The sequence below is a fragment of the Podarcis raffonei genome, chromosome 4 (assembly GCF_027172205.1).
Source record: "Podarcis raffonei isolate rPodRaf1 chromosome 4, rPodRaf1.pri, whole genome shotgun sequence".
NCBI classification, from domain to species: domain Eukaryota; kingdom Metazoa; phylum Chordata; class Lepidosauria; order Squamata; family Lacertidae; genus Podarcis; species Podarcis raffonei.
This window is the reverse complement of record NC_070605.1, coordinates 54847328-54866342: the sequence shown is the minus strand read 5'-3', so window position 1 is coordinate 54866342 and position 19015 is coordinate 54847328. Positions and strand designations below refer to the sequence as shown.

The following is a 19015-nucleotide window of genomic DNA, read 5'->3' as shown; positions in this document are numbered from 1 at the left end:
GCAGCTACAGAGTAGTTTGTTTCAGTTGAAGAAGCAAAGAACAAACTAGGTGAGTATGGTCCCCAATGTTAATTTTTTTCTCTCTCCAAAGATGGGGAAGTTAAGCAGTTCCTTTCCCCTGCCGTTCCTCTACTTAACTTGTAGCCTCCCAGTCATTAAACATACTCACACAAAACCAAGAGACTGTTACATGCATCTGTTGCATAACGTATGCTGTGGCCATGAATAAGAGTTGCTCTGCATGATTCTATTCCATTGGCAATAGGAAGAAAATGCTACCATTCCCATACCAATGTGAATAGTCAGTACATAAAAGCCCATATTAAAAATAGGTAAGAAGGTCATGGCAGAATTGTTACAGTAAACTTCAAGAAAGAAGTTGCTGCCACCCTGACCTACCCCTGCACCATTTAGGTAAGTGGCAGCAATGCTTTTGTCAGAAGGATGGTAATATGGCACCACCTCATTTCCCCAGATGGCCCACTTGGGGCACTTAATGTCATTGGCGCAGGCACCTCTAGCCACCCAAAGGGAGTGGGGAAGATAAACAATCCAGCACACTTTCTGGATCCAGTTTCCCACCCCCGATACAGGTTACTGCAAAACAACGAAAGGATTCATAAGTATGCATCATTGGAACAAACAGGTATTGAGGAATGTGCAAGCAAAGCATAGGGTTTCCCAAGCTGTGGTCCATGGACCCCCAGTGTTCCATGAGCTAAATTTCAGGTGATCTGCAGTGTTTCTGAATTAGGACTAGGCGATACCAGCTTTTCAGCATCACGGTGTATCACCAGCCAATATACCGTGATATACCGTGATGTTGAAAAAACAAGCTGCATTGGCCTCTGCCCGCAGGACACCGGGTGAAACCTCCCCAGCTCTCACCTCAAGGGGTGAGGCTGTTTCACCCAGGCTTGTGGACTGGGACAATGCAGCTTGTTTGCGCCGCACAGCTGTGTGTGTGTGTGTGGGGGGCAACGTCCTCAGTTGAGCAGTTTAAAGATGCAGAGGAACAAGCTGTATTGGCACCTCGTCAACACAGCTTGTTTTTCCCCCTCTCCGTTGCAAGAGGGAAGAGTGGGATGGCGGTTTCACTCAGTGATATACCAATATATTGCCCAGACCTAGTCTGAATTTGTGGTTGAAGTTGAAAGACAGCACATCCATCATACTGAAGATTCATACTGATTTTTAATTGTATTGTATTTTTATTGCTTCTTACATTGTACAACTTACCATTCTATGAAACTGCAATTGCTGCAACAGGCAGAAAACTCATTAAGTGGTCTGCCAAGACCAGGCATAGGCAAACTCGGCCCTCCAGAAGTTTTGGGACAACTCCCATGATCCCTAGCTAACAGGACCAGTGGTCAGGGATGATGGGATTTGTAGTTCCAAAGCATCTGGAGGGCTGAGTCTGCCTATGCCTGGCCAAGACCTTCAGTAATTCTCAAGTGGTTCAAAGGGGGTGGGGGTGGGAACTGATCTGTCAGGCTGCATGGGAGACCTAATTCCCTTGGGGCTAACTCAAGCTGAAAACGAAATGAAGTTTGGGACAGGACAGAGAACAGTGAAACTAGAGGAATTGTTGTGGATAGAAAAAAGGAAGCACAGATATTTCCCTGTTCCAGGGGAAAATGGAACGTGCGGAAGTCTTTTCTTAAGGCCTCACAGCGACCTAGGAGTTTATCGCAACAACTGATTTACCAGAGCTAAAGGGAACTTTTCCTTTTGAATTATGGGTCATGGTTTTACTCTACAGAAACAAGTGTCATGCAGGCAAAGCCAATGATGGGAAACTGAAAGTAAGTAAGGTTTTAAAGGTACCTTCAGTCTCTAAAGGAAGGCAACTTGTTTCCCTTGAGACCCCTTAATTGGGGAAAGGAAGAGATGGGTTGAAAGGGGAGCAGGAGGCTGCGCATTCCCCTTAGGTACACAGCTGGATCAAAAGCAAGTCAAAGATAGAAGAAGGGTAGGAAACAATGGGGGGAAAGGAGGTAGGAAGGGGAGCACGCCAAATTAGGGTTGGAGAATTCGTCTCAGGAGATATCGCATGAAGACTGAAGAAGACCAGGGTCCCTGGAGTGAGAACTCATAAAAGATTTTGCCTTCCTTGGGATGAAGCTTATCCCAGCACAAAGAAAGATGAAATGATCTATAGTATTTGGTAAGCTGGTTGGACACAAGCCTCCCAGCTACTGGCACTGAGTGAAAAAATGGAAGCAGGTTCCATGTGCATAACTAGACAGAGGATCAAGGTCAACAGAGCCATCTTCTTGCATCGTAATGACATCAGGTGATTGGCACGGAAAGTGCATCTTCAGAATAGGTTGCCATAACCACCAACTGGGAGTTACACAGACTTCCTTTGAGCTTTGACAGGTGTCAATCAGATGGAAGGAAATGGGAGAGTGCCTTCAAAAGAGCTTGCTCTGGAGAGAGAGAAATGCTCTGTTTTAAACCGGGCATTTCCCCCTCTGCACAGGAAATGGCTTGGATTGAAAGCACTGTGAATCGTTTTTTCCAACTCTTTTGGATGCACTAGGGAGCTGCAGACAGGGAACTCCCCAGGGCGGCTACTGACTGGTGTTGATAGGGAGCTCCTCTTGCAAAGGAAGAATCAGGAGCTCTCTTTAAGATCCTGACAGTTCCTTTCTAGCTGCATATGTAGGAGTGGTTTCTGACAAATTCTTTCATGGGTCAAATCTGGACCAGCACCAGGCCTAATTAGGCTTGCAGGGTAGAGATTCCCCACCTCTGGCATCAGGGTAAGCAAATATTCTGTTTATGATAGCTTATATATGCTGCTGTTTAACTATAAGCCCTTGCTTTGCACAGTTGCATCCAGAACGATGCTTTTTTGGAGTCAAAGTGCTAAGGCAGGGATGAAGAACCTTTTTAATCCCGAGTGCCACATTCCCTTTTGGATAACCTTCTGCGAGGTGGCACATGGCTGTGGTAGGCAGTGCCAGAGGCTAAAGGAGGCAGAGCAATAAACATGAATTTTACTTTTGTACAGTAAACTAGTTTCTACACATACTCACACACCCTTCTTGTATCTTCCATCAAGACAAACAAGAAGCATTACCCAAGCTTAAGGACACATTCTAGCCAGGCAAAAAATATTAATAACTGAGCGTGTAAATCAAGGCAGGAGAGGGATATGGCTGGGGAGAGCTGAGGGCCATATAGAAAGGCCTGGAGGGCCGAAATTGGCGTTTGACCCTGAGACTCACCCCCCCTTCACTGAGTGGTACACTTAAGATGGCAACAAAGCTGAGCTCCTTAGTGACATGAAATACGAAGTGAGAATTTTGCTGTTATATGTGCAACTTGGTTCCATCACAACGCATTCAAACCACAACAGAAAAGTGACCAACCATTCTTGAAAGTTGTCACACTACACAGGGTAAAAAACACTGTTAACTCACGTCAGTGATATGGGAAGTTGCATCATGGCAATTCATGACTTAGGAAATTTCAAAGAAGCTACAATTTCAAGAGAATCAACTGATTTTTGGAAGCATAGTTGTCCACACAATCCAGCATGGCTGTTTGGATGGTTTTATTGCTCTGCCACTATCTGTCCCTCCAAACTATCATTTGCAGCTGCTTTTTGTACTTCTGTAAAAATTGGTTTGTTTCATTTTGCAATTGCCTTTTGTACTACAATACCATCGAGAATCTGCTTATCAACAGCTTGTCAGAATGATATACAAACTGTAAACCTATCTACTAGCTGTCATTATGTGCTATAAAAAAATCATTTTTATTTTTTTGAACAACAGTAAGAACAGCAAAAAAACCAGATACTGTACCTTGTTAAGTTTACCAAGAGAAGATATAAGATCTGCCCATTCACTCGATGATTCAAAGTTCCTTAAAGCTTTATCAATTGCTGAAGAATAATTTCTGTATCTATAATCACCAAGCAGCTCCTGCTCTTCAGGGTCCATTTTAAATTTTCATAGCCAAAATGTTCTTGGAAACAGAAAGAAAAACAAACTCCGATCAGATCTTAATGGCATTTTATATACTGTACTCATTATCTGTGAAATGTGTATGCAGTTATCCTTAATGAGGGTCACTAAACACACAAGATTAGCTGATTTAATGCTCTTCTTGCTGAATTAAATTCTACCAAAAAATGTGATCCCACTGCTTTGAGGTTGTAGTTCAGTTCCAAAGATGCTTTGAAACTGCAAGGACCATTCACTGTTTCATACAAAATATCGGAAATACAAGAAAGTTACTCATCAGTTATTTTAGTGATAATGTGACATGGTAAGATAATTAAATACTCCAAACTGCACACATTCACATAAACTAGAACGTCCCACTTTCTAGGACAAAATACCCGTTAACATTTAAGGCTGTGTTGATACTTGAAATAGTATTGCTACAGACATGTCTGATTTTTTCTTCATCTAGAAACCATAGTATTTTATATTAAAATTGCTCTCACTGGAATCAGATTAGTAATTTTTCTGTTATGGGAAACCAAGAGGTTTCTATTTATTCACTGTAAGAATGACAATAGACAATTGCTCTACTCGGTACTCGTAATTCGTGAATCCTATGCCGGTTCAGTTGTATAACCAAAGCATGGTGTTGCATGTCAAACAGCACTAATGGTTAACAAATCACAGTTTTTCAAATAAGCATCTAAAAATTAAAATTACTGCAAATTGGTTCAGACTACAACTTGGCATTACATGCACAAACAGGCTTGAGCCTCGGGTTTGTGTGGACTCTCTACCACTTCATGCACATGATTTCTGCACTTGCTTCCGGATTCTCAGCAAACCATAACTTGCAATTTTGTCTGAACTGGGGCAGATCACTGTTTGCCTACAAGTCAGGGATTGATTTTGGCAAACAAGTAAGCAATGGTTTGTCCAGTTTGGACAACATGACAACTCGAGGCCGGGCGCGCACACGAGCCTGCCACCCAAACCTTTTCATGCACATAATTACAAACCATATTTTGGGATTAAATTAACAAACATAATAGGAAAAGGCAGTATATATGCTACTTATGTTGTATAGCAAACATTTTAACCAGCAGCAATGGAAAGGAGTCCATAATTATATATGGCAAGCCTGTCATTAGGGTCTAACAGTACACACTTCACTACTAAAAGAAAATAGGTTTTAGGCATTCGTTGCAATTGACTCAGAGTGAAACTTGAAGCAGGTGTGGCTAGCCTGTGGCCCTCCAGATGATGGTGTAGTCCAGATGCGAGTTGTAGTCCAGAAACAGCTGGATGGCCACAGGTTCCAAACTCCATTCCCATGTGCATCACTTGGTTCAGGCTTTTTCAAACTCGGCCCTCCAGATGTTTTTGGCCTACAACTCCCATGATCCCTAGCTAGCAGGAACAGTGGCCAGGGATGGTGGGAATTATAGTCTCAAAACATCTGGAGGGCCAAATTTGCAGAAGCCTGACTTGGTTTAATTGGTTTGCCAAACTTAGCAACTGCATATATTGCTTCTGATACTATGTTTTCATTTACTTAACATTTAATAAAATAAATGTAGTGATTATTTTTTTGTCCATCTGTCAGGAAACTGATGTTTTAATTCACAGAGGCAGATGTAAACAGGAACTGAACACTTTCCCGGAAGCCTCAGTGAGCAAGTTAACAATTAACTCTTTATGAAGGCAAAAGCAAATGTAGATAGAAGGAGTTGCTTTCTTAGATTAAGAAAGCTGCTCAGTATGCTATATTATTTAGTGGGGGATCTTGGAGAAACATACCAGCCATTCTTATCATATGACTTTAGAAGCTACGGGCTGTATTTGCTGTAGCGCTAAGGGTATCTTTCCATCGGTGACAGCATTTTTGCTTACTATATGTAACAATACTCTCTCTCTCCTTCCCCTGCACACTGTTCCAAGGGTTCTCTCAAGGGAAATCCCATTGTGCTAGCAGAAGGTCTTGTCCTGGCTTCTGCAAGTGCAATGTCCTAGTTGAATATGGCTCATATATTTTAATAGAATAAAATCTTCATGCTGGGCCTTTCAGCAGCTTTCATTACTATCAGCCACATAGAAAATGATGTTGTATGTGCCACATCTTAATAACCATGAGAGAGAGTGTTGTGTATTTTTCAGGCAAATGGCCATGACTTCATGGTGGCAGGGGAGTTTAATAAGGGAAAGACACAGTCAAAAGAGGCCACAAAAGAGACAAGATCAACTCAGTATTCAGAATCGCTATTTGGAAACCCTAACGGCCTCCCAGAAACCAGTTTGAAGAAAGCACCAGCAAAGGTATCTATGTGTGTGGAGGTGAATTGTCCCACACAGCATGAGCCCCAGGTGACCAGCTAACATCTTTCTAAAAAGAGTAAGTTTCTAGCAGTCAAGGAAGTGAGATATGAGACAAAATGTACAGCTGCTATTTTTCTCATTTTACTAGCCTTTTTCACTAGCCGATGAAGACTCTAGTTTAGTAGAAGTCCCTCTAAGCAGCTGCATTCTTATCAACACCTCCTGTGAAGCAGGCAGAAATATTCCTGGTCAAGGACCGCAAGGGCAAACATCCTCTATTATCAGAAGTGTGCAGAAGAAATAAAGTGATCAGATCTGCCCCCTAATCCAAATTACCTCTGGTTACGAACTTAATTCGTTCCGCAGGTCCGTTCTTAACCTGAAACCGTTCTTAACCTGAGATACCACTTTAGCTAATGGGGCCTCCCACTGCCGCCATGCGACTTCTGTTCTCATCCTGGGGCAAAGTTCTTAACTCGAGGTACTATTTCCGGGTTAGCAGAGTCTGTAACCCGACATGTTTGTAGGTGTTTGTAACCCGAGGTACCACTGCATATGTTCTGTCACTGAAATTTGATGGCTATCATTCAGAACCTTGATGGCCCTTTGCATACTCTAAACTTGAAGTCTGGTTTTCAAAACCCTAATTAAGAGTGTCGCCAATCACTGGTAGCCTGGCAACTCACCCATTGCTAGTTTACATCTTGGATATGGTCCCTATGCCTCTATCAGTAAGTGAGAAGGGAAAACCTTCATCAATTACAACATCTTGAATCAAATGGTGCACTACACCATGTAAAGATGTACTGCTAAAATTCTTATTTTTAAAAGGCCACTAAATGTTTGGGAACCATGGCTAATGTCTAATCCAGAAATCCCATCTTCTGCAGCCTACTATACACATAGTGCTTTGAGGGTTCATTATCCAAGTATGACAGCCTTGAAAATGAACAAAAAACACAGGACAATTAGGAACTTATTCTGGAAAAAAATATCAAGGAGTGAAAAAAGAAGTACAGAATAAAACAAACTGCACTAAAAGAAAAACAGCAACCAGACATTTGTTTTTAAAATGCAACTTCTGGTCAAAGCGCATACAAGACTCATAGAATGGGGACAATAGACCATTCATGTAAATATTGTTACAATGCCCTCTACTTCTCTCCATTTTGCTTACAGACAGGGAAAGACTGCAGCGTTTGGCAGTGATGCATTGTCCTGCAGAAGCCAAACCTGTTCTACCGAGCCTGTTTACTGGTGCTAAAATCAGTGCTTCTCTCAAATCATCCCCCTCCCCTTCACTTCAGCTCTACCAGATCATTCAGACACACAATGGTGTGCAAATAAGGCGAGGTGGGGAAAGATACGGCATCAATTATGCAGTAAAACAGCTTTTCCTTCCCCCCGCCCTTCTCTCCCTCTCCTCGCCTTTGACAGGCTGCTGCTCCTACATAGCAAACACAACCCAACAGCTGTTCTCCAGCAGCAGCAACATAACAGGCAGCTGCAGAAGCACCCGAGAGGGGGGCGGGCAGCAGGATACAGACAACCTGTAGAATCACAGGCACTGCTAAACATGTAAACAAACAAACAAACAAACAAACAAACAAACACACTCGTGTTTATGCCCTCTAACATTTCTACGCCTGCCTATGTGGAGAAGTGAAGGAGAGCGCTGGCTTCCACATTTCCCCCCTCCTCGGTTGAAAATCAGGAATAAGCACCTTTTCAGAAATATAGAAGGGATGCTTAAGGAAGAAAATGGAGTGTTTGCTTTGTTTCCCCCTCACCTCTCTCTATGCAGAAAAGGGAGGGGAAAGAGGAAGCATTGGCAGGCTGGACTTCCTCAACTGCAGCAGCACATTGTCCCCCATCTTCCCTACTCACCAACTGAGGAAGGAGCAGGCGGCAGAGGCGTCGCGCTGGCTGCTGCTGCTGCTGCTGCTGCTCCCGCCGCGGAGGAAGGGCGCGCGTCGCCGCCGCAGCTTCGCTGAAGCTCCCCGGCCGCTTCCCTCTCCTGCGACGTGTCCCGCGGCTGGGCGGGGCCGAGGCGGGAGCCAGAGACTACAAGGAAAGGCGGGGGCGTAATCTCCCGTCGCCATGGCGCCCGGGCTACCACGCCTCCTCTTCGCACCCTCCCCTTGCTCTTGCCGGATGGCGAGTACCATTTCGAAGCGCGGGGGGGAACGAATGGTGACAGCAAGATTTACGGGACCCCGCTTTTTCTATAAAGTGGCGCGGGGCCTCGCCTCGTCCCCGTTATCGCCTTTCCAGCCGCTTTAGCATGGACAGCTCGCCTTGGCGATGTTTAAGCCGGATTCAAAACCGCAGCTGCCCACCCACCCCCACCCCGCCCCGATGAGATGGTGCGTCTCAACATCGAGCGTTTGGGCACGTCTCTAGCTTCACCTGCTGGCAGAAGCGGAGACTGCAGGGTTGTTTTGGTTCGAGTGTGTGGCACTAATCTCGGAGTACATAGGTCGGACTGCTGCGGGCAGTTTGGGAAATGCCAATCTCGTAATTAAAAGAAGGGCTTAATCTGAGTCCCTGGATTCATTGACTGGATCCTGCAAAAAAAATAATCGAAATGATACTGTTGAAAGGTTGGGAGATGAAGGTTAGCGATCCTTTTCAACTCTTTGGCTTTTTGGTTGTAAAGCCCCCAGAGGGGGCTTTATTAGGTCAGCCGAGTCTAATTTTTATCTACGTATGGCTGACATGTTTCTGTCCACACATTTTTTTAGTCATCGGTTTTGCATAGGTATTCCGTTACTTCCCCAGCCATCAGTGGGTGGCCCCTGATGAAATATTTCCATGTTGTGTTTTCTCCGCTCAGTCACTACTCCGTGCTATCCGCCATTGGCTTTTCCTGTTTGGGGCATGTGGGCAGCTAATTCCACAAGAAGAGAGCAAAAGCAAATGTTACCTGATGTTTCACTATTGACAAAATTGAGGATTGTTATTTGGGGGTCGGGAAAGAATTTGGATTTCCCTTTGTAGTATTAATACTACTACTACACTGGACTTGTATGTTTTAACTATGGTTGTAGATTTTTAGAGCTACTTTTGGTTTTTTTGTAAACCACTTTATAAATACAGTGGTACCTCAGGTTACATACGCTTCAGGTTACCAGACTCCGCTAACCCAGAAATAGTACCTCAGGTTAAGAACTTTACTTCAGGATGAGAACAGAAATCGTGCTCCGGCAGTGCGGCAGCAGCTGGAGGCCCCATTAGCTAAAGTGGTGCTTCAGGTTAAGAACAGTTTCAGGTTAAGAACGGACCTCTGGAACGAATTCAGTACTTAACCTGAGGTACCACTGTAAACCATATATTGCAAAAAATATCACAGCCTCCAGTGAGCTGAACCTTGCGTGACTGTTGTATCCCTTGAATAATTCATTGCTCAGAAATAACACACACATACTGTATGTATATTAACGTAACCCACCTTTCATATTCCTGCACACTAGGATTGGATGAAACTAGTAGCTGAGCAGCAGCTCTCTGTGATTTTCAAATGAGGACCTCCTGCCTCAGCAGCTGGAGGAATTTAGCCAGGGCTACAAATGTAGAACCTAGGAGAGGCTAGGCTGAATATGCATTTCTGCGAGCTCAAGTGTCAAAGCTGCGCCTCGAGCCAAAGTGAGTAAAGCAGCCAAGCGAGTTCAGCAACAGGGCAGACTACTGTGTCCCTCCCCTTAGTGAACTTACAAACCCCAGGTGCCCAAGTAAATTAACTCGCTCAACAACATCTGCTGGTAGAATGCCAGCAGAGGTGTGGGAGCTATCTAGTGTAGCACAGAATGTTGTACGTCTTCCTGATGGACAGAATCAGGGGTGGGGTATTCAGTGCAAATCAGTCCTGGACCTCAGGGAGTTAGTTTGCTCCCTTGGGGCCAAGGTAGTTGACCTGGATAAACAGAGGTTTGTAGATGAGACCTTCATAGGACATGATAATTGCATCCCACTCAATCTTTGTTTCACCAATAGCTTTGATCCTGCAAATCTGCTGCAGCTGCTAGAACAGATCAGTGAGATGGGAAGTATTCTAGTGGGGGCTTCTCTGGAAAGCTCGCCTGCTTCTCCCAACACAGCAGTTCTGGTTTCCTTTTCTGACCATGGTAGTGGGTGATTTGATCTTTAGGGGCATGGATAGCTGGGTTTGTGATTGGTTTGCTGATCATACGGTAACTTGGCTTTGAAACAAAGAATATTTAAAAAGTAACCTAATAAAAAAACTTTAATCATGATGTTAAGAAGCTCTAAATAAGCAGGTCATTGTAACAGTTCATAATTTATTCAAATCTCACAAAAGTTCATGTAAAATACTATTTGCCTGATTCAGAGTTACATATATAGAATAGGTTGGCCGTACCAATATAATTGCATTTAATTTCTCCTGCAAAGTGGTTTTGCATTCTCATTTTCTTACAAGTAGTAGAGATGTAAAAGAAGGAACAGCAAGCTTTTGGCTCCACTTCTTTTTTTCTACAGGAGGGATATAACAAAATAGTAGGAATTAAGAGGTTAATTATAGGGCATCACTTTAGCCAGAAGCTGGTTTTCAATGCAAGAGCTCATATGACAGAGATCTTTATTTTATTTTGTTGAACTATGTTGGCTATGTCTGTATTTTCCTCCACATTGAATAACTACAGCTGGCACCTATTAATCTAGGGTTACAGGGCATGGGCCCTGATTTAAACACCCAACATCTCTATTTTTTTTAAGGGTGAAGGCAGCACTAGAGATGTAAAAACACACACCACATAGGAGTAGTGACTGGAGGTGTTTGTGTATGTGAGAGATGCACATGTTTCCTTACGTGTGAAGTTGTACAGAGTAGTATAGTGTTTAAATTAATATTGTGATTGTAACTGACCACAGAGCAACAGGGAAGCTTAAAAAAAATTCTCCATCCATCCTCCTCTTTTCAAGAGCTCTACTCATTAAGAGCCAGCTGCAATATCTCAGATAAGCTCCAGTTATTTTATTTATTAGTTATTATTAAAACAATTTATATAGCACTTCACTACACTAGCCTTTAAGTGATTTACAAAGAATACAAAAAATAAAAATCAGTTAAAACTATAAAAGAAACTACAATTAAAATGCCTGCTGAAATAAAATTAGTCTTCAGTAGACACTGGAGGCTCAGTAGGGAGCAGGAGCCTGTCTGATCTCAACTAGAATAGAGTGTCATAAAATTGGGCACATGCCAGAATTCACCAAGTTTGAACCGTTTTGTCACTAACAAACTGCCCGTGGGGCCCATCGGCTCCCGGGGGTAAAAGGGCCAAATACACTGGAGTTTCAGCTCCCTCATCAGGAGATTTGGGGGCTTTAGGACCTGCCATGTCAGTCCTGACCCAGCCAGGGCAACAGGCATTCAGAAGAATACCATCACCTTTTCTTGTCTCATTCAGGCGCCTTGCTTGAATTCTGGACAAAACCGTTACCCCGATTTTGGACACCCCATAAGCTGTATTTGGCCAACCCTCCTTCTCATGCACTCCCTTCTTGGTGTCTTCTACAAATTTTCCCATGAGTTTCACTAGTTCCTCTTCAGTGATTGTCTCACTCCGAAACTTCTGCTGTAGTTCTGGGCTGCACATGGCCAAGGCCCGGACACTCATGACACTGGAGACATTCACTACTCTTCCTGTGACCAAAAAAAAAAAAAAAAGGTAATTCCATAATAACCAATGGGCCATATCCAACTGAGCTGCACTCAAAGTAGACATACCGGGCAGACCTAAGTTAGGCAAGCCAATTATTTATAATGGGTCCCCTCTGAGTAACGCTAACGTTGGGTACATGGGCGTAGCCAGGATTTTTGTTAGGGCGTCAGAACCTCAGATTTGTATTTATTTGTATTATTTTAGGGGAGCTGCTACCCCCTTGGCTACCCCCATGATTGCGTACAACCCAATACTCTGCAGAGCAAGTAGAAATAATAAGTGTCATACAGCAAGTAAATAATGAAGAATAAATCATAAGCAAGTTTCATACACAAGAACAGAAACCTTTCTATGATGCCATGGAGATATTCTAAAATAAGAAACGGTTGATGGAAAATCTAAAATATATATGCTGTGTAATTTGAGTTTAATAGCTCTGAAGGCTATCACAGTGGCATTTAACACATACACTCAGTGCTTTTTTCTGGGGGTACTCAAAGGTATGCAGAAAAAAAGCACTGTATACAATGTTTGGACATTTCAAGATAGAATGCAGCAGTTACTCAGAGTTGATCAATAGTGCAGTATGATGCCAGTAATTTCACTAGCTTCTTGAAATAGCTAGAAATCTGAATCATCTGACAGGCTGCTAATTTTACAATATTTGTATCACACAGAACAGAAAACAAATCCAGTTTGCTCCCCCTGCCCCTTCTTCTTCAATAAATCCATGTGATAAACCTCACTAAGCCCTATCTGGCTTAGTTCAACTTCTATTTGTCTCTTGTTTCATGTACTACATAGAGTGCTATCCTATTTACACGATGGCTGTAAAGAACAGGATCAGACTTGAAAAGCTCAGTTGGTCTGTCTGTCTATCTGTTTGTCTGTTGTTATTAGTAATTATTCATTTTTTATTTCCTACCTGCCCTACTATAAGATCTCAGGATGGGTTGTGACTATTTAAAAATACAATATTTACTCCTGCAGGAGGAAAATGCAAAGCTCACCTTGTGGTTTAATAAGTGGTAATAACTCGTTGCAAATATTTCTGGTTGCAAAGAAGTTCGTTTTCATGGACACTTCTGCTTGTGTAGGAAATGGTGTGGGGTCCTCCACTTTTTATTGGGCAAAGAAAACGGAAATACAAAAATATGCATTAAGGTACAAATGCACACAGTCTTTCCAGCACGTACACTGAAAAGGCAAACAACATAGTCCACTAATGGTCAACGTTAGTTGAAATTACATTGTGCAGCTGTAACATTATTGAAAACCTTACTACAGCCTTTAACAACCTGGTGCCCTCCATATGTTTTCGACTATCCCATCAACCCCCAGCCAGCTGTTATATATTTTACTTGTTTGATAACCTGTCTGCTTGTTTGGGGGATTATAGGGTTAACTTGGAAACCTAGCAAATACCTCAAGACTCAAATATCAAGTTAATTAAAACTCCTTGGTATGTGAGAGTTGCCTCATCTCTGGCTAAGGTGCTTCATGTGATTGACAGGAATCTATATTATTGCACACCACCCCAATCTCTGAGTAGTGAAGGATTCTAGGGGTTTAGGCATCGATGTAGGGTTTATGTTTCCTTTTGGAATAAGGCATGGCAGAGGCTGTGATGTCTTTATGATATACTGTATATATACATAGGTAAAGGACCCCTAGGGACGCGGGTGGCGCTGTGGGTAAAAGCCTCAGCGCCTAGGGCTTGCTGATCGCATGGTCGGCGGTTCGAATCCCCGCGGCTGGGTGCGCTCCCGCTGCTCGGTCCCAGCGCCTGCCAACCTAGCAGTTCGAAAGTACCCCTGGGTGCAAGTAGATAAATAGGGACCGCTTACCAGCGGGAAGGTAAACGGCGTTTCCGTGTGCTGCGCTGGCTCGCCAGATGCAGCTTTGTCACGCTGGCCACGTGACCCGGAAGTGTCTTCGGACAGCGCTGGCCCCCGGCCTCTTGAGTGAGATGGGCGCACAACCCTAGAGTCTGTCAAGACTGGCCCGTACGGGCAGGGGTACCTTTACCTTTACCTTTTAAAGGACCCCTGGACGGTTAAGTCCAGTCAAAGGCAACTATGGGGTTGCGGTGCTCATCTCGCTTCAGGCCAAGGGAGCTGGTGTTTGTCCCCAGACAGCTTTCTGGATCATGACTATACCACTACTGGGGCAATGGGACATCATGAGGCATGCCAGAGCGCACAGAAACGCCATTTACCTTCCCACCGCAGTGGTACCTATTTATTTACTTACACTGGTGTGCTTTCAAACTTCTAGGTTGGCAGAAGCTGGGACAGAGCAATGGGAGCTTACCCTGTTGTGCGGATTTGAATGCCGACCTTCTGATTGGCAAGCCCAAGAGGCAATGGAGGGGTTTACAGCATTAATGCCCTAAGAGAGCTTTGCTTCTCCCACAGCAACAGCCTTGGATTCAGGCAGAAATCAGGCCTGGCTTTCTCTCTGACTTTCCACCCTGCAGCTTTTGCATCCAGCTTCTAGCTCATACCACTCAACCCTCCACCCTGGCCCTCTGGCACAGAGCCACTCCCTTCCCGTAATGACTCATTAGCGAGCCATTTCAGAAACTGAAAATGTGCTGGATTAGAAGAGGGGCTCAGGCATACAGCCTCCCCTCCTCACAACTCATAACAATATAAAAGTAGGAGATGGGCAGTTCAAGGTGGAGCTCAACCTGATATGGAAAAACTTTGTAAACCTGGATTAAGGGATTGTTTCATCCATTTTGCTTTAAAGGGAATATACTGTTTTTCTTTAACTTTTGCACTGCGTATCTTTTTCTTAAATCTCCACATTTTTCCAGGTTTAGTAAACTTTAGAACTTGTTTCATAACCCTGTGTGGTCTTGGCTTATTTTTAACACCCTCAAGCTTAGAAGATAGAATACCACACTACCTTACGAGGCTTCAAGGAGACCCCAGGGAAATTTGGAGGCCGGCTGATAAAGGACAGCCTTGTGGAAATATTTAGTGGCACGTATTGTTTAAAGGGGGAGACTCGGCTGAGTAGAGGGGTGCACTCTATGCTAGCCGAGAACACCCTCTCCCCAGATACCACAAGACCTAGTGTGGCTGTCACAAACACACATGTCAAAACTGTCTAGGATGTCATACAATTTTTTAAACATGTTGAAGATGTGCAAAGCTCCCACACCATCTGCATTGACTTGAGTTAGCATTGTTTACCGCAGTTCTGGCTGCTTGTACATGCCAAGAGAGGGAATGACATTTATTTTATTGTGTCCAGATGTTTAAATTACAAAATAACAATAACACACAAACCCACATTAAATCTAGATGGAATAATTTTCATTTCTGTTGTAGAACATGACATTGTATTTGCCTTGTTGATAAGTACAATTGATTTTATGTCTGTGTACCCAAGGTTTCTGTGTGCAAGAATAAAGTTAAGAGCAGGCTAAAAGTATCACCTCTCATTCAGAATTACTACTACTACTAATTAGTAATAATAATAGATAGTTGCCAGCTATCCACCAGGTACACTGTGTTTTTCATTACTTACTTCCTGCATGGAACAGTTATGTACTGTATAGTGAGAAAGATCACTAACAAAAAATTAGCTGCTTCTGTCTCTGAAACTAACCAATAATCAAACTGCAAAGTACCTTTTTCTGAATGATTGTTTGATTGTCTAACTATTCTGATTATAGTTTCCACAGGAAATGCAAGAAGCAAATTGCATTTTTATCAAACATTAATTGTATATGTTTTGCAGTTTTCCATCACAGATTATGCTTTGCTGCATGCAAAAGATTTAATCATGTATTAAGAAACATAGGTTCAAGTGTAGCTCAACAGACACGAAGTTGCACATGTGTACATGCAGTGAATACAGTGGTACCTTGGATTAGGAACTTAATTCGTTCCGGAGGTCTGTTCTTAACCCGAAACCAGTCTTAATCGGAGGTACCACTTTAGCTAATGGGGCCTCCCGCTGCTGCCGTGCCACCGGTACGTGATTTCCGTTCTCATCCTGGGGCAAAGCTCAACCCGAGGTCCTATTTCTGGGTTAGCAGAGTTTGTAACCCGAAGTGTTTGTAACCCGAGGCGTATGTAACCCGAGGTACTACTGTACTCATATGCAAGATTGGTACACTGGTTTATTTACATGCAGCTCTCATGCTTAGTCCTATTGATGCATTTTCTGTGTTGGAAAACAGTAATGTATGAAGCTGCCCTGAGCTGCAGGAAGGAGCAGCACCCATGAACGTCACAAGCAAATCTTTAACTACTGTACTGCACTGGGTCCAAAGTACTGTACACTGTTAAAAGTACTTTACCTAGTACTTAACTTTGGTTAGAGGGCTCAGCTCAGCATCTGTTCTTAGCCCTAGGCTCAGCCCCAGAATATATGAAATAAGGTGAATGAAAGTTCCCTGACCACCAAGTAACTGCAGTGAGTTCAACTTCCCACTCATCGGGGACCAACAGGGTCATTTTTGTATTAGATTGCGGTGCTCCCAGGCAGACCTGATCCCCGTATACTTTCTTTCCAGAAACTGAACACTGTTTTTACCTTTGAAAGCAATCCCTGCATTGTTGATCAGCACATTTAATCCTCCATACTTCTCCTTCAAGAAATCGCGTAGGGTTCGGATACTCTGCAGGTCATTTATGTCCAGTTGGTGGAACTGTGGCTTCAGGCCTTCTGCCTGCAGCTTGGCCACTGCCTCCTTGCCCCGTTCCACATCTCTGGCTGTCAGGTAAACATCCCCAGTGAACTGCTTGCATAGAGCCCGCACGATGGCCAGCCCAATGCCTTTGTTGGAGCCAGTCACTACAGCCACTGGAATGCTCTTAGACATCGTCTCTGCCAAGCGGATTCTGATCAGGTAGGACGGGAGACACCTTAGGAAGAAACACATCCACATAACCGAGCATGTTTTCTGTATGGCGTCAGAACAGCATTACTGCATTACCCGAAAGCACTTACTCTGGGGTAGCACAGCATAATCAGCAAGAAAATTTCAAAAACAATTTGCTGGAGTAATTCCATAAACATGTTTTTTTTGCAGCAAACACAAAAAAAATCTTGTGACACCTTTAAAAAAACCTGTGAATTTATTGCGGCATAAGGGTTGTTGTTTTTTTTGTCTGAAGCCAATTTGCCAGACACATGGAGTGGCAACTTCACTGGATGAGTATATTTATACCTGTTGCAAAGATGAAGGACTGCCTGGGTTGGAGCATGTGGTTTGGAGTATTGCTTTGAAACCTCCATTCCCAGGGTGTGCCTATTGGCTCTTCCTGACATTTGAACATTATTTTACACATTATTTTATTTTGCAACTTACAGAGACATAGTAGGGAGGCCATAATCTACCCTGGTTTTTTTTTTTAGCTTATCAACAGAATTGAGCAGGTTCACGCAATCAAAGAAAAAGAACTTACTCTGCTGATTCTGTGCCGCGCCTGCTGTTGCCTCTCTTCCGTCTTCCCTTGCACAGAGCAGGCACGACAAGGTTGCTATGGTGGAAAGGCTGGAGGCCCGCCCTTCCTGGCAGCTGTATAGAGCCTCGAGCATTTAAGGAGGAGGGGGAATATTAGAATGTAGCCTATAGGAGAATCTGAAACAAAACAGATGCAGAGTGTTGAGTAACTCAAAGATGTATCTGCTCCTCTGGGTATTAGCTTTGTGCCCTCTTGTTTGTTTATGCAACAGTCTGAAGTTAGGTAACATATTCTACATTCAGGAGTATTATCTGTGTATGGGAGAAGAGACATGTACAAACCTAAAAGCAGCTTTTATGTTTACAAGTATGTCCTCAGGAAGGGAAAAGCACTTTCCACAGCCTTATGTTTACTTAGAAATAAATCCCACTGAGTTCAAAGTGGATCATTTCTTAAAAAGTCCTTGCAATAGGGGTGTTTGCAAGTTACATTCAGCCTGTGTACAACCCGTGTAGCAACATGCACAAACTACAACACAAGTGCACACTCTTCACACAAACTCGAAGATGTATAAAAATAGTTTGCGCCTGTGTTCAAACCTATGTGTAAACAAGCTAAAAATGGCACAGTTCATATGTGTCAAATTCATTATAATTCATCATTTATAATGTGGCTAATCTGTGCTTGGTGCTGTAAACAACAGCAAAAACCCAATATAAGTTCCTGCTTGGAGCTCACCATTATTATTATTATTATTACTACTGTATTTAGTGGTGAGCCTGAAAACAGGAACTTGTACTGGGTTTTATTTTTCAAAATAAGAAAAGAAGGGAAGGAGGAATTGGAGGGAGTGTGGAAACTTTGCAAAGGTTGAACAAAGTAAAAAGAAGAAAGAGAGACTACATGCATTAGCCTAGGCATAGAAAGAAAATGGTGGTAGTGGGGACAATGCAAGGACGAGAATGAGTTTAGTATTATTTATTAAATTTGTACACTGCCCATCTGAAGATCACAGAGTGGTTCACAACATAAAAATACAAAATAATTACTTAGGGAAGAAGTTAGCACAAGAAATAAACCTTGAAGATAGAAACTAGCAGAAAGGAAGGTATAAACGGAAGATTTGTGGGTAGCCAAGAGGCTAAGGAGAATAGAGGAAAAGGAACAAAGATAAGAAGCACCAAGGCCATGAAGTTGATTAGCAGTTAGAAGAAGTTGAAATCTGACATGAAGCAACAGAGGAAGTCAGGAAAGGGAAACCTATAGAGAAGTACAGTACTGTAACTAAAATGAGGAGAAAATAAAATTACGTGAGCGGAAGAGTTGAGATTATGGAAAGCATTTTTGCTCATCCAAGCTCATCTCCTTATTTCACCGCAGCCCCGTGCTGCCGAAAGTTGCCAGATCTTCCACAAAAGTGTGGGATATGGCACAGAGGGCTGCAGGGCGAGTGGATAGTGGTACAATTGATGAAAATTGGGTGCTTCATGTTTTACTAGCAGAAGCAGCCATGGGTGGTGCCCAAAGGGACTGGGAGGGCAGCCCAGCAGTTGTTGTTGTTTAGTCGTGTCCGACTCTTCATGACCCCCTGGACCAGAGCACGCCAGGCACTCCTGTCTTC

The 19015-nt window shown here is 43.3% G+C and overlaps 2 protein-coding genes across 4 annotated transcripts in view; both read right to left on the bottom strand.

The window, feature by feature from the left end:
• DOP1B (DOP1 leucine zipper like protein B) overlaps nucleotides 1–8267 on the bottom strand; it is a 66494-nt gene extending 58227 nt beyond the window's left edge. For both annotated transcript variants that reach the window (XM_053386672.1, XM_053386673.1), the window contains exons 1-2: nucleotides 8169–8267; nucleotides 3822–3984 (exon numbers count right to left, since the gene is read on the bottom strand). In XM_053386672.1, coding sequence (XP_053242647.1) covers nucleotides 3822–3959 — 138 coding nt within the window. In that variant the 5' untranslated portion in view covers nucleotides 3960–3984; nucleotides 8169–8267. The remainder of the gene's footprint in view (nucleotides 1–3821; nucleotides 3985–8168) is intronic.
• A 2292-nt stretch (nucleotides 8268–10559) lies between these two features.
• LOC128413007 (carbonyl reductase [NADPH] 1-like) lies at nucleotides 10560–17525 on the bottom strand. Of its 2 annotated transcripts, none has more exons than XM_053386680.1 (4): nucleotides 17395–17525; nucleotides 16520–16827; nucleotides 12976–13083; nucleotides 10560–11946 (listed from the first exon to the last, which is right to left on the bottom strand). In XM_053386680.1, exons 2-4 carry the CDS (start codon nucleotides 16806–16808, stop codon nucleotides 11510–11512), a joined length of 834 nt encoding a protein of 277 aa, XP_053242655.1. In that variant the 5' UTR covers nucleotides 16809–16827; nucleotides 17395–17525; the 3' UTR covers nucleotides 10560–11509. The 2 variants fall into 2 exon arrangements, with proteins under 2 accessions (XP_053242655.1, XP_053242654.1); XM_053386679.1 differs by having other exon boundaries at nucleotides 16520–16851; nucleotides 17395–17523.
• Between the last annotated feature and the right edge of the window lie 1490 nt (nucleotides 17526–19015).